The following is a 14,030-nucleotide window of genomic DNA, read 5'->3' as shown; positions in this document are numbered from 1 at the left end:
ATAAAAGTTTACATCTTTGATTTGCTTTCACAGGCCACATGAAATGATGTGGCAGGCCAGATCTGGCCCGAGGGCCTTGAGTTTAACACTATGGCCTACACCTTTATAACATAAACTTCATTATAACAACCAGATTTTTCCCACAAAATAGTTTAAATGAACCATGGGAAGCGAACTGCCGCTGCGACCTTCCTTGTAAACAAAGTGTACAGTGCAGGATTCCCCCCCGTTACTTAGCAACGCGACTGATCGACTCATACATTGTTGTACTTCTGGCGGCACGGTGCGGTCCTGGGCACATAGTCTGAAAACATGTTTGGTAAACAGAAACCAATCTCGCTGTATCATTGTCTCTGAAGGCTGAAATTCTCACTTTCGAAAGAGAGTCTCCCATACGTAGTCTCTCAGCTACGTTTTGGAAAAGTCAACAATTGCGACAATTATCCGTAATGGCAACAAAATCATGGCAGATTTTTGTGGCCAATGGATTGACAGATGACCGGAAACGGGGTGAGGCACATGCTGAACTGGACAAGGCAATTTTCAATTGCTGACAGAATGTTTTCAAAGATGAAGTAGCTACCATTGTTTGTTGCATGTCTTATTAAATCATTTTTTCTTCATACTGTATACACGGATGTTTATACATGTTCATGTTTTTACACTTATAAATGTTCATACTGTATATTATACATCATCGTTGGCGGCCGTTTTGTTGAAAATGGTTACCGCGATTTCTCTGATGCCTTTAATAACCTTTGCGTAACCTCGTCTAACACAGAGGAACTCACCTCTTGGTTCGACTCGTCATGCCGTGCCATCCTGGATTTGGTGGCTCCTTCAAAAACTATGCTCCCAAAGCCTAAACCCGAGCCATGGTTTAAGGACATTACCCGCGCAGCTAGGCAGGGGTGTCGCAAAGCTGAACGCAAGTGGAAAAAAGACAAATTTCATGTCTCTTATTAAATTTGGAAAGACTGCTGGCGTAACTACCAGAGGCCAAAAGAGGCCAAAAGAGAATATCTGTCGGACCTTATTCTAGCTAACCGTCACAACCCATGCGCACTATTCAAAACGATAGATTCTGTACTCAAACCCCCTCTGCCTACTTGCTCGGATTCTCCACCCGAGATGTGCAACAGATTCCTTCAGTTTTTCATTGATAAGGTCTCTACAGCTAGGACTCCGGTCTCAAATACCGCATCTGACTCCTTTGTCCATGTTCCATGTTCAGCTGTACTAAATTCTTTTGAAACTGTGTCCTTGGCGCTTTTGGAGGATGTAGTTCGCCAGACGAAGCCATCTGGCTCCCCTTGCGACTCTCTTCCCCCACACTTCTTTCAGGAGGTTCTCCCGAGTGTTGGTGCATCGGTCTTGGATATCATCAACAGCAGCCTTTCTTCTGGTGTAGTTCCCCAACAGTTTAAACATGCTGTGGTCCAACCTTTGATCAAGAAACCTGGTCTTGATCCAGATGTGCTGTCAAGGTTCAGGCCCATTTCCAAACTGCCTTTCATTTCCAAAATTCTGGAAAAAGTGGTGCACATGCAGTTGAAACTTTTCTTGGATGAACATAACATCTTGGAGGTCTTCCAGTCAGGTTTCAAGACGATGCATAGCCCGGAGTCAGCCCTGTTACGCGTTTCTAATGACATCCGTCTGGCAAATGACTCTGGGGACCATGTGTGTCTGGTTTTATTGGACTTAACTGCAGCATTTGATACAGTGGATCACAGTATTCTGCTGACTCGTTTGCAGCACTTGGTGGGCGTTGGCGGCAGTGCTCTTGAGTGGTTTAGGTCCTATCTAGCTGACAGGACCTTTTGTGTCAGCCTTGGCTGCTCTGAGTCACGCGCTGCTCCCCTGTCATGTGGTGTTCCACAGAGCTCAATTCTGGGGCCTCTGCTGTTCTCGCTGTATCTGCTCCCATTGGGTTCCATTTTAAGGAAACATGGTATTCCCTTCCACTGCTATGCATATGACTGCCAGATCTATGTCCCAATGAGCAAGAAAGATGCCTTCTCATTAAGGCCACTCCTATCCTGTCTGAAAGAAATCAAAACCTGGATGGCACAAAATGTATTGAAATTCAACAAAAAGAAGACAGAGGTGATATTGTTTGGTCCCAGTGGCCCTTGTACATTCCATCCTGTAGACTTGGGCCCCCTGTCTCCTTATCTGAAATCAACGGTCTCAAACTTGGGCCTTAAACTGGACAGTGATTTCAAAGACGATCGGCAAATTGGTGCCGTTGTTAAATCCAGCTTCTTTCACCTTAGACTGCTGGCCAAAATAAAACCTCTCTGAATAACTGAGTGAGCACCCGCAGTCGTACTACTGAAACTGTCAGGAAAGTGGGAATGGTGGAGTGTCCTGTTTGTAGATTCAACTGGTGTTGAAATGAAGGAATGTGTGTTGAAATGTAATGTCCGCAGTGCCCACGACCGTCACCAGGTGATAGCAGTGCGCACTTGTTCACGTGTGCAGCTTCGAGGCAACATTGGTTGGAGCTATTTGATATTTCGATGAAATGGTTGTGAGGATGATCAGTGAGGTCACTCAACAAATATTTGGCTACATAAAGGCTGCAGGAGACACTCAGTGACTGTGGACGGTGCGGCTGTGTCCCACGGGCCATATTTTGCAAAGGTGTTTAAGTCTCTGAAATTCATCCATAAAGTTGGTGGGTTGGGAAAAATACACATGACAAGAACATTTGGTGCTCCAAAACGGTTAGCTGCGTTCTTCATTATTGAACGGTTTTCCACAAAATGGATGCTTTTACTCTTCTATCGAAGGCATGGTAAAAAAGTTGTGTGTTTCCGGTAACATGAAATTTCAGCACAGGGGTCGGAAGGTCCGACAAAGTTTTTTTTTTTTAATCTTTTTTTTTTTCCATCAAAAATGTAAACAAAATAACCATGAAACATAAAACAAGAAGACATTGAACACGCCGCTCCGCGGCCGGCGCCGCGGCCGGCGCCGCGGCCGGCGCCGCCGCCACCTATTTAGTTTTCTCCCCACTCCGGACTCAGGGGGCCAACGTCCTTCTCCACCGTCGGTGTTTACTCGGCTGATTTCTTTCGATACATCAATGGATGCTACTTTCTTAACATTACGGTGCGAGCATGCAACTGTAACACAGAAATCGCGGTTTAAACTGTCGTCGCAGATCGCGGCCGCCGCCATGTATCAATGTTGTTGACAGACGACAGGGCAAACAACGCACGCGCTCAACTTGAATATCGCGAGAGTTTGCACCGACGTAAACCCTGTACAAAAAAATGTAGAGGGTTGTTTGAAAAAAAATGCCGGCCGTAATTTTTTTTTTCGACGTAGAAATTCTCGTTCGGTCGGGTGTCGGGTTACTTAAAGAGACTTTATTGTGACAAATATGATTTGTTTGAGTGGCTTATTATGTTGTATGTTGTGAACCTAACAGAGACAGTTACGATGACTCACATGCAGTTTTATCAAAAAGTCCCACTGCTTGTCCTGCCTGCAGGCACAAGCCCCCATGCACCCACCAGCGTCCACGTGGTGGCATCCTCCACCTGGGCCAATGTGTCATGGGAGGTGGGCTACGATGGAGGCTTCCAGCAGACATTCTCAGTCTGGTACGGCCATGTGTGAGTCATCCCAACCTGCTTCGCTTCATGCTTTTCCTTCTCGTCATATTTATTTCTGAAACTATTTTCTTCTGCGGTATATTCAGAACAGTTTTTTTTTTCAAATAAAATATTAAGATGGTATTTCTCAAATTTGTACCCCGAGATTAGGAATGACCTCCTTGACCTCTGCTGCTGCTGTTGCTGCTTTGCTCTGCTTAACTGTAGTTCATATTCTCCTTGTGTTTCGATAACCTTACAATGTTAACCATTTCTCTCACTGTATAAGCTCTGTCGTAATAAATGAATAATGATCTGCGCAAATTCATTATAGACAAAATATTACCTTTGTACTGCTGAAAATGGCAAAATATCTTTAGTATGCCTTTTAAGTATGTCTTTATGACCTTAAAAATACAGTCCATATTTTTTCATTGTATTTATAAGAAAGATTTGTAATGATTGTTTTGACAAGATTGTTGCATGTGCATCTTTTGCTAATCATATCAGCTCTTGATTGTATGGCCTGGGCAAACGATAAAAATGCAAAGCTAACTGCAGCATGGGCTTCCCATCAAGTGAAAGTGCAATTGATTATGTCATCAGTTTGTACTGTGAGTGACTGGTATAAAGGGAAATCAGGTCATTTTGGATAAAGGTTGACTGAATGTTCTTTTTACATATATTGCAAAATGTTGAAGAATGTTGGCTAGGATATTGTACACATACATAAATAAATGATAGAAATAATAACAAAATTGCATGGGCATTGAATTATATCCTACAAAGTCAGATGAAATATAGATGTAACTGTCCCAGTCTCTGCCTGTCCAGCTCACTTCTCACCCTGACTCATGTGCAGGCTAAAAAGGGAGCGTTTGGGTCCACACGACTGGCTCTCTGTACCCGTGCCAGGAGGCCAAGAGTGGATGGTGGTGCCTGGCTTGGAGCCCGAGACAACATACCAGTGCAGCGTCCTAGCCCAAAACAAGCTTGGCACAGGACCCTTCAGCGAGGTTGTCACTGTGAACACATTAGGTGAGCATATTTGGTGCCTCTTGCCGAAGACAATGGGATGATCGTATAAAAGTTTGTGTACTACTTTCACTCTGACATCTCTGCTTTGCATGCCTGCATTTGTGTGATCTGGTTCTCTGTGTGGTGTGCAATCATAGATTGTGAAGAGAATGTACTTGTCTCCTTCCTTTGTTTGGTCAGTAGTTAACTATGCTTTTGGTATTACCTTGGCTTCATCATGGCTGCGCAGAGCTCAGGAAGTAGTTGTCAATTAGTGTCGGGCAGAACACTTTTAGTTTCCAATTTTGAATTGAATTGAATTGAATACAACTTTATTGTCAAATAGGTGTATGTGTGACATACATCACAGTTGATATTTCTTCCCTCTCAACATAAAACAAGAGGAGCCGCTGCGGGTGTCCGCGCCGCCATCAAAAGAAAAGTTAACAAAAAAATGACAAAATAATACAAGACAACACATGAGACACAGACAATTGCTTCCTGCTCATAATCACCACGAGAAGGCATGGGGACATGAACAGGGAAACAACTCAATGGGGAATATAAAGACACTGTGTAACACCATACATAAGGTGCATCAGATTACAGGACTCACTGTCGGGAACTTTTGGGAAAGTTTAGTCCTTTTAGGTGCCCCTTATAGTGCGGAAAATACAGTAAATACCTTGGAGAAAATGACTTTACAATAGTCAAGGGTTGCGTTCATGCAATGGTTTTCAAAGTATGACTGAAGTTAGATGATGGGAATGGTTTCAGAGGAGATACATGTCAAATAAAAGTTTTATTGCCCTGAGTCACTTTCATCATTAATTTAGCTGTCAGATCTCAAGAAGAACTGGCTCGTGTTTCACTGTTGCTGCTACAAATTCTTACATAACATTCATTTCATGTGTTAACCATGGAATTTTAAATGTCTTATTTCAGTATTTCCTATAAGTACCCCTGAACCATTGGTGCTGCTTACCCCACCACGGTGCCTCACAGCCAATCGCACGCAGCAGGGAGTCCTTCTTACCTGGATCCCGCCCGCCAATCACACAGCACCGATCCAGCATTATGTAATGGAGTTTCGTTTAGGGGAACGTTGGGAGGTTCTGGATGACGGCATCCCCTCAGGCGAGACAGAGATGCTCGCTCGTGACCTCATCCAGGTAAACACAGAAGACTGAGTTTCCTTGGTTCACCGTGCATGTAACACTCTTCCAAACCGAAAGGTTTGTTGTTAATGTGCTCCCACACCTACATTATTTGACGGGGTAACAGTTTGCAAATAAAACAGAGGAATAGTTGTGTCATGGAAGGATTTTGACTACCCCCTCGTGCTGAAAGAATCCACAACAGACGCTCTTTTTAAGCAGTGTGTTTCCTGCAGTGAGTTGCGCCCACACTGCAGGCAAAATAAATCAATATAAATAATGAAAATCATTTTCAGAAGTCTCCTTCAAATATACTGTGCGTGTGAGGTAAATAAAATCAACATATTTTAATGACTAAAGTTCTGACGCTGACGTTCTTGACGTCACATTGATTTCTGTTCAACTGCTTGCAGAACTGATTCTGCTATAATACACGTTTGAGCTTCTGTCTGATGCTGCCTCTTTTATCTCTGCTTGCATCAAACTGAAAACACCCACTCAGATTTCTTCTCCACGCTTGCACAACACACACATGCTTGAACCTTTTTTACGACTAGTTGCTTATTTCACTCAGATGATCTCAACTTTTTTAGATACAGTGGTAGCTCTACTTACGAACGTCTTTTCATACGAAATTATAGAGGTTATGAAACGCCTCAACAGGAAAGTATTGCCTCTAGTTATGAAAGAAATTTCAAGATACGAAAGGTAAAAATACAGTATGGTCTACTACTCGCAGCTCAGAGTTTCTCTAACGCAACATACTTATAGCTACTCTGCCATTGACTATTACCGAGCATTATCTGCCGCTGTTGTGAAAGCGCTATATAAATCAGGATGTATTGTATTGTATTGTATTATCCTGGCATCCCATTGGCTAAGAGGGACCTCTACTGTGTGTGTCCACGTGTATAGATATACAAATAGATATTGTCTATGCAGCGTCCTCGTCAATCGGCCTCGGGCCAAGAGGAGTTTCGATAGTTTTACGTAAATGTGAATCCGCAGAAAAAGTGTTCACCAGTCAGGCGATCACTCACTGTGCTGATGTTTGCCTTGGACATTCTCAAAGGATTGTTAAAAGGGCGGCGGCCCGGTAGTCCAGTGGTTGGCACGTCGGCTTCACAGTGCAGAGGTATCGGGTTCGATTCCAGCTCCGGCCTCCCTGTGTGGAGTTTGCATGTTCTCCCCGGGCCTGCGTTGGTTTTCTCCGGCTGCTCCGGTTTCCTCCCACATTCCAAAAATATGCATGGCAGGCTGATTGAACACTCTGAATTGTCCCTAGGTGTGAGTGTGAGCGTGGATGGTTGTTCGTCTCTGTGTGCCCTGTGATTGGCTGGCAACCGATTCAGGGTGTCCCCCGCCTACTGCCCGAAGACAGCTGGGATAGGCTCCAGCACCCCCCGCGACCCTAGTGAGGATCAAGCGGTACGGAAGATGAATGAATGAATGTTAAAAGGATGACAAAAGCAAACATCCTTTGATCAGTTCTTTACAAAACGCCAGGCAAAAACCACCTCTGAGAGAGAACATGGACAAAAGAGGCCAAAAAACGATGAGGACACTGTTAAAAGTTAAATGACGATCATTTTTATTCTTTGTTTTTTGCATTATGCACAACTCTTTATTGTACAATAATCCAATTGTAACATGTATTTGTTACATATTTTGATGCTTTTTTATTCTTTCGAAAACATTTATGTCTGAATTTTGGGGAGCTTGCAATGGATTCGGACATTTACATGGAAAATGCGTCTACTTACAAAATTTTCGAGTTAAGAAATTTCGAATTAATTTCGTAGGGAGAGGTACCACTGTATGGTTATGTTATTAAAGTAAAGTGTGATGTTTGCAGGCTGTTTTTTTTTCATTGCTTTTGAATTGGCAATGTGAAAGCATTGGGACTGACCAGGATAATTACCAGTAATTCAATTACATTAACATTAAATTTAATTTTATTCTTGGCCATTTTTTATATATATTATATTCAACAGTTCAAGTGTAGAACAATATCAAATACCACTACTTAACTACCAAAAATGGACAATAAATTCTTATTTTTTTCACATATCCATACTATTAGGCAGCCCCCATGTCTGGGTGTTGTTTTTACAAATTATTGACCAATCTAAAGTGTTGAAAATGGCTTGCTGTCTTTGATGATGCAATGTTTTTGGGGTCTCCTGAAAAGTGATGATTTTGGAGGTTAAAGCAAAATATTTGCTTTGGTTTGTTTAATCACACTGGTAGAACGTTAATGATGGTTGTTCCTTGACATTCTTGTTCTTCTTCTCTTAAGGAGGCCTGGTATGAGTTCCGTGTCATGGCCGTCATGGATGACACGATCAGTGAGCCGAGCAACATAGTCGGAGTGTCCAGTACAGGTAAGGGGAATGCTGTGGAATGCTGATTTAGATACTTAGAAACAAAACAGTCCTGACTGAGATGAAATGCAATATTAGCTCAACTTTCTTGAAAACTTCGACAATACATGCTGTGAATTTATTTGATTGGACCGAATTTGGAAAGGCAGAAACCTGTCTATGTGAGAGCCTGTGGTCAAGAAGAGCATTTCAAGGGACAACCTGACCATGAAGTCAGAGGAATTGTATGAAAATCTCTGCTGCTTTGATGGTCCGTATGAGCACATTTGTATCTGTAAATAGGATCTCTCACAATAAGGTGCTTCGGATTATAAGGTGCACCTTCAATGAATGGCCTGTTTTAAAACTGTTTTCAGAGATAGAGTGCACCACATTGGTGCACATATGGCGCATAGATAGAAGTTACAATAGTGGCTGTGGTTGCGTTATGCATCTACTGATGGAGCGACGCTAAAGGAATACAATACAATACAGTTTCATTTATATAGAGCTTTCAAAGCCACTGCAGCTGTAACAAAGCGCTTTACAGAACATTTCAAATACTATGTCCAAGAATTCAGAATATTGATCCATATATCAATCGCATCGGATTATAAAGCGCACTGTTGGCTTTTGAGAAAATGTCATGCTTCTAGGTGTGCCATATAGTGCGGAAAATACAGTACATTGACTTACATTGTCAGCTGGTCATCTACACCCTTGAAGCATCTCAAATAGTCCTTGTTCAAAAATCATTACATTGTTCCAAATTAATGTGAAGCATCCTTGGATTATGTGAGCAAACATAGCAAGCTGCCAGAGTCAGCTTTTCACATAAATACCCGTGTCATGCTTTGAAAACACAAATGAGTAATTTAATAATTTACTTTATTTGGTGATTATAAAACTTTTATTGACTCGAATGCCACTGAGGAATTGAAGGGGGGGGGTGAGACAGAAGTGGCAAAAATACTTAATATAGATTGTTCCGCTTTTTTTCCAGTCAAAATGGACCTTTTTTATATTGTTCCAAATCCGCTGAGAAAATTTTAAGGGGCGGGGGGTGTCTGGTGTTATTTCTGGGCTGCAGGACTTACTTGTCTTCGGCAGACTCAGGACTCGTAATGTTTACAAATAAAGTTTGCAAGCATCCATTTTCCTCGCAAAACGTTAGTTTGTTGTTACTTCGTATATGGGCTAAAAGCAATGTCTTATTTGTTGTGATTGGTTGCTATATCGGCAAATGCAGAATCACAACCAATCCGTGTTCGCCTTCCTAAACCCCTTTTCCGCGAATTCTGAATGGTTTTGCACGAGGGAAATAGTGTATTGAAATTACTCATGTATGTAGTCTATATTAAACAAATGCCGAATGTTATCGAGACTCGTGACGAAGCTAACGTGCGTCAGATAGATGCAGATCTGAAAAACAAGTTTCGATGGGACTGGGTGGATAGAAAGCTGATGGTGTCCCCAGTAGGAACCAGTAAAGAGGAACCATTGTCTGTCCTTGAGTCGGATTTTGTGAAAAACCTCGATGTTGCTGGTAAAGCTCTGTGTACAGTGTGTGACGATGTCATTCTATACGGAAAATGCAATCATAACCCATATATAGTGAACAGTTTGGGACTTCACTATCACTGTTTGAGGTAAGAATTAGAATTTTTTTCATCACTAGCCACTCTCATCCCTGTTAATATTGTAAGATTTAAATGAAATTGCAGAAATGAAGGATACAATCACAGTGAAGAAAACAACAAAACTGACGATCAAAAAATGCTGAATCACTTCCTTGCACAAAAAAACGACAAAAGTGAAGACCTCACTGTTGATGTTTCGAATGATACCCTGCAGCATTGTCATGTTGCCGTCCAGTCAATGAAGACTGACAGAGGGTGCAATGTTGCCCGCCTGATAGCTTTCATCAACTGGCGCATAGAAATACCAAACAGCGTTTCAGAAAATGGATGGATGGACAGATAGATGGACAGATTTCGTAATCAGGCTGTAACATGACAAAATGTAGATTAATAGAATAATAAAAAATGAATACTTTCCAAATGCACTATTTATGTTGACATGCAGTATAACATGTCAGGTGTATGTACTACATACTGACAAATGTTACACCGCCTCACTTTGCACACTCAGCGCATCATTCTTCACCATGATATCATCCCACAACCTCAGTAAGTAGCCCCCCCGACTGCTTCCATCCTGCTAGAAGCTTATTCGTGGGCCCATAACTGTTCGTCACTGTCAGCCTCTTCATACTGCACTTAGTACAGTGTAGTGCTCCTTCATCCAAGCCATGGCGCAACCGAGCAGCCCCACCCACTGTGAAAACCATGTGTTGTCTGGTTGGAGCAGCTTGTGTCTCCATGCCAACGATACTCAGCTTGGGACTGGGTCACTCAGTTCACTACTTCCCGTGCACTTTTGTTTTAGGAGCAGATAGCATATTGTTGACAGTGAAATTTGGCAATTCAAACAAGAATGGACTGAAATTTTGAAATTAATTTACCCCCTTTCTGCTTCATATGCCAGGAGACAACGAGTATAACTGTGATAAAGATTGCCAATTTGAAACATCATTATGAGATGAAGCATAGGAATTTTGAAGAGGGATAGAGTTTGTGTGAGCAAAAGAAACAATTCTCAGATGCTGAAATAAAAGAGTGATTATTTCATTTGATTTTAGCGTGTGTTAGTGTTGCAATTCCTGAGCTTTTTTTTTTGGTGACATTAAAAACGAAAAATGCTCTTAACCCCCTTGTGATATATTTGCATTCATGAGAGTGATCATGTTTTGCTATTTGTTTTACTGAATGTGAAAATTAATTTAGCTCATATCTTTTGGTTGTTTTGACTGTTACAGTATTATCGAATGTCGCTTGGCCAACCCCAATAAATGGACTTTTGAAAAACTAAACATTTTTTGTGGCCCTTTCAGATTTGAAATTGAGTATCTCTGCTTTAGAACATGGTTGTATGCTTATTGTCAGAATTCAAAGACACATTCTGCAACCATTTATAGTTGCAGTATGCCAGCTTTCATCTAAATTTAAACCTCTCAAAAACTTGATGTATGAAGCAAGTACATAATAGTTACTCAAAGCAGCAAACAGTCAGGAGAGTTTCTGACTGGCTGAAGTTCTCTGCTGCCCCCAACCATTATATTATACAGTTCTTTGCTGGGTAGCTACACAGAAGGCCATTTTCTGACTTAGTTGACTTCGGCCGAGGAGCTGGATCAATCATAGTACTGATCCATAGTGAGAGACAACCGTTCATGCTCACATTCACACGTTCAAACATTTTAAGGTCCTGTTCTTCGGGACTCATAGTGCCCAACGGGACCCCACACGAACACAAGGACGGATAACTACCAGCACTTGCGTAACTAACCACCATCATCATAGACTTGTTTTTTCTTATGCATTTTCTTTCTTATCTTATTGCTTATCTTTTTCTTTCTATTCATGCCATGACAATTCATATTCTTACTTCGCAGACTTCTTTCCTCCTCCAGAGCTGGTTGAGGAATCAGGGTTGGCGCGACCAGTTGTGGCTGGCATCGTAGCCACCATCTGCTTCTTGGCTGCAGCCATCCTTTTCAGTACAATGGCAGCCTGCTTTGTCAATAAGCAGCGGCGGCGGAAGCTAAAAAAGAAAAAAGGTAAGGGAGAAGGTCACCGGTATTTTTGTACCTAATACTGTGGATCTGTTCGACAGGGTCCACCATCCTTTTTAAAATTGGGGTACAGAAAATTGGGAATGACTATTAGTTGCATACACATCACTGGAAGAACAAATTCACTCAAATTACATTAAAAAATGGTCATTCCTAATTTGTATTCCTTGATGGGAAGAGATTGATCATGTTACTGATTTCTCACAATAATTACCTAGGAATACAACACAAATACATCCTGATTGATATCATGTATTTTATTTTTTGCTAATTTTTAGCCTGAACTTTACAGTATTTCTACAGTCTAAATAAATGTAAATATTCTGAGATGATTGATTTAAGCGTCTGTGAGCGGCTATGATGGTAGCGAATGTTGATTTTTCTTCTGGTTTGTCCAAGGTCACGAACATTCGAAAAGATGTTTGCCATGCATTTGCAAAATGTTTTAAAGGTTGCAAAAAGGTTTTCTCATCGCCAAGAAATTTTGAATACGTTCACTTCAAACCTTTGCCGCTTGGTGTGATACAGATTTTAGATTAATTTTTACATCTTAAAGACAGACCAGCATCAAAATTAGTGTGCTTTATTCCATGATTTCTTCTTCAGTGATTAATTCGTTAAAAGTCATGACATTTGAACCAGTGAAATTTGCCAAATTTGTTTTCTTTCAGATCCGCCTCTTTCCATTACCCACTTAAGAAAAAGTATGGCCACGCCGTAAGTACACAGAACTCTATTGAAAAAATAATTGTTGACTACCCTAATCTTACCATAATTTTAAAACGTGTTTTTACTGTACAAACACGGAATGGGGTTTTGGAGGTTTTTGTTTCAACTATCAGGCCCATCAGAGTAGAAAGCATAGCAAACCATTGATCAGTGGTAGCAGAGGTTCTTAAGACAAATCACAGTCATCCTACATCTCATTTCACCACCCATAAAACCTAAATCTGGATATTTAAAGTGAATTGCAATCAGATCATACAGGGATGATTAAAAAAAAACAAAGATCACTCTCTTTACTTCCAAATGGGAATCAATGTGAAATAAAGTGGCATTAAGTAACTAGGACAATACATCTAATCGTCTTCCACTAGGATTTGAATAGTGAGGTCAAATCCTTTATTTTTACTGGAGACTGAAAACTGGAGGCGGCCCGGTGATCGACTTGTTAGCGCGTTGACCTCATAGTGCAGAGGCCATGGGTTCGATCCCAGCTCTGGCCTCCCTGCGTGGAGTTTGCATGTACTCCCCGTGCCTGCGTGGGTTTTCTTGGGTTTCCTTGAACACTCCAAATTGTCCTGAGGTGTGAACATGGATGGTTGTTCGTCTCTGTGTGCCCTGCGATTTGCTGGTAACCGGTTCATAGTGTCCCCCGCCTACTGCCTGAAGACAGCTGGGATCGGCTCCAGCACCCCCCGCGACCCTTGTGAGGATAAAACCAGCACCCCCCGCGACACTTGTAAGGATAAAGGGATTGGAAAATGGATGGACTGAAAACTCTGGATTGGACACAGAACTTGGAAAACAGCATTCAGGGCTCGACTAGGGCATGAAATCAGCCCCGCTTGAAGTTTTTGGCTTGGACGTGCCCTTTAGCAGAGTACATTCATTCATTCATTCATCTTCCTAACCGCTTGATCCTCACTAGGGTCGCGGGGGGTGCTGGAGCCTATCCCAGCTGTCTCCGGGCAGTAGGCGGGGGACACCCTGAATCAGTTGCCAGCCAATCGCAGGGCACACAGAGACGAACAACCATTCGCACTCACACTCACACCTAGGGACAATTTAGAGTGTTCAATCAGCCTGCCATGCATATTTTTGGAATGTGGGAGGAAACCGGAGCACCCGGAGAAAACCCACGCAGGCCCGGGGAGAACATGCAAACTCCACACAGGGAGGCCGTAGCTGGAATCGAACCCGGTACCTCTGCACTGTGAAGCCGACGTGCTAACCACTGGACTACCGGGCCGCCCTAGCAGAGTACAATGAATCAGTAATTTATTTGTCCCCCATATGAAGTTAGTTTACTCTTATTGCAAACCCAAAAGGTTTGTAATAGGGAGAGATTATTTCAATTCATGATGTGGGAAATTCAACATTTACCATCATTAAAAAAAGACATTACAAAATATAATAAATGTGAGTATTTTGACCAACCTGGAAAAACTGCAATAAACACGACAATATG

At 42.0% G+C, this 14,030-nt stretch overlaps 1 protein-coding gene across 7 annotated transcripts in view; it reads left to right on the top strand.

Moving 5' to 3' along the window:
• The window catches only part of LOC127587772 (protein turtle homolog B-like), an 89,648-nt gene that overhangs the window by 46,594 nt on the left and 29,024 nt on the right, over positions 1-14,030 (top strand). For 6 of the 7 annotated variants that reach the window (XR_007958849.1, XM_052046213.1, XM_052046215.1 and 3 more), the window contains 6 exons: positions 3,506-3,629; positions 4,471-4,646; positions 5,571-5,797; positions 8,082-8,166; positions 11,660-11,824; positions 12,511-12,556. Coding sequence is in view for 6 of the 7 variants with exons in the window: in XM_052046213.1 (XP_051902173.1) it covers positions 3,506-3,629; positions 4,471-4,646; positions 5,571-5,797; positions 8,082-8,166; positions 11,660-11,824; positions 12,511-12,556 (823 nt within the window). In the remaining variant the exon portion in view is untranslated. The remainder of the gene's footprint in view (positions 1-3,505; positions 3,630-4,470; positions 4,647-5,570; positions 5,798-8,081; positions 8,167-11,659; positions 11,825-12,510; positions 12,557-14,030) is intronic. The other variant, XM_052046214.1, reaches the window with a different exon arrangement.

Source organism: Hippocampus zosterae, chromosome 16 (genome assembly GCF_025434085.1).
Source record: "Hippocampus zosterae strain Florida chromosome 16, ASM2543408v3, whole genome shotgun sequence".
Lineage (NCBI taxonomy): Eukaryota > Metazoa > Chordata > Actinopteri > Syngnathiformes > Syngnathidae > Hippocampus > Hippocampus zosterae.
Note: the sequence above shows the minus strand (reverse complement) of the source record. Positions and strands in the feature narration are given on the sequence as shown.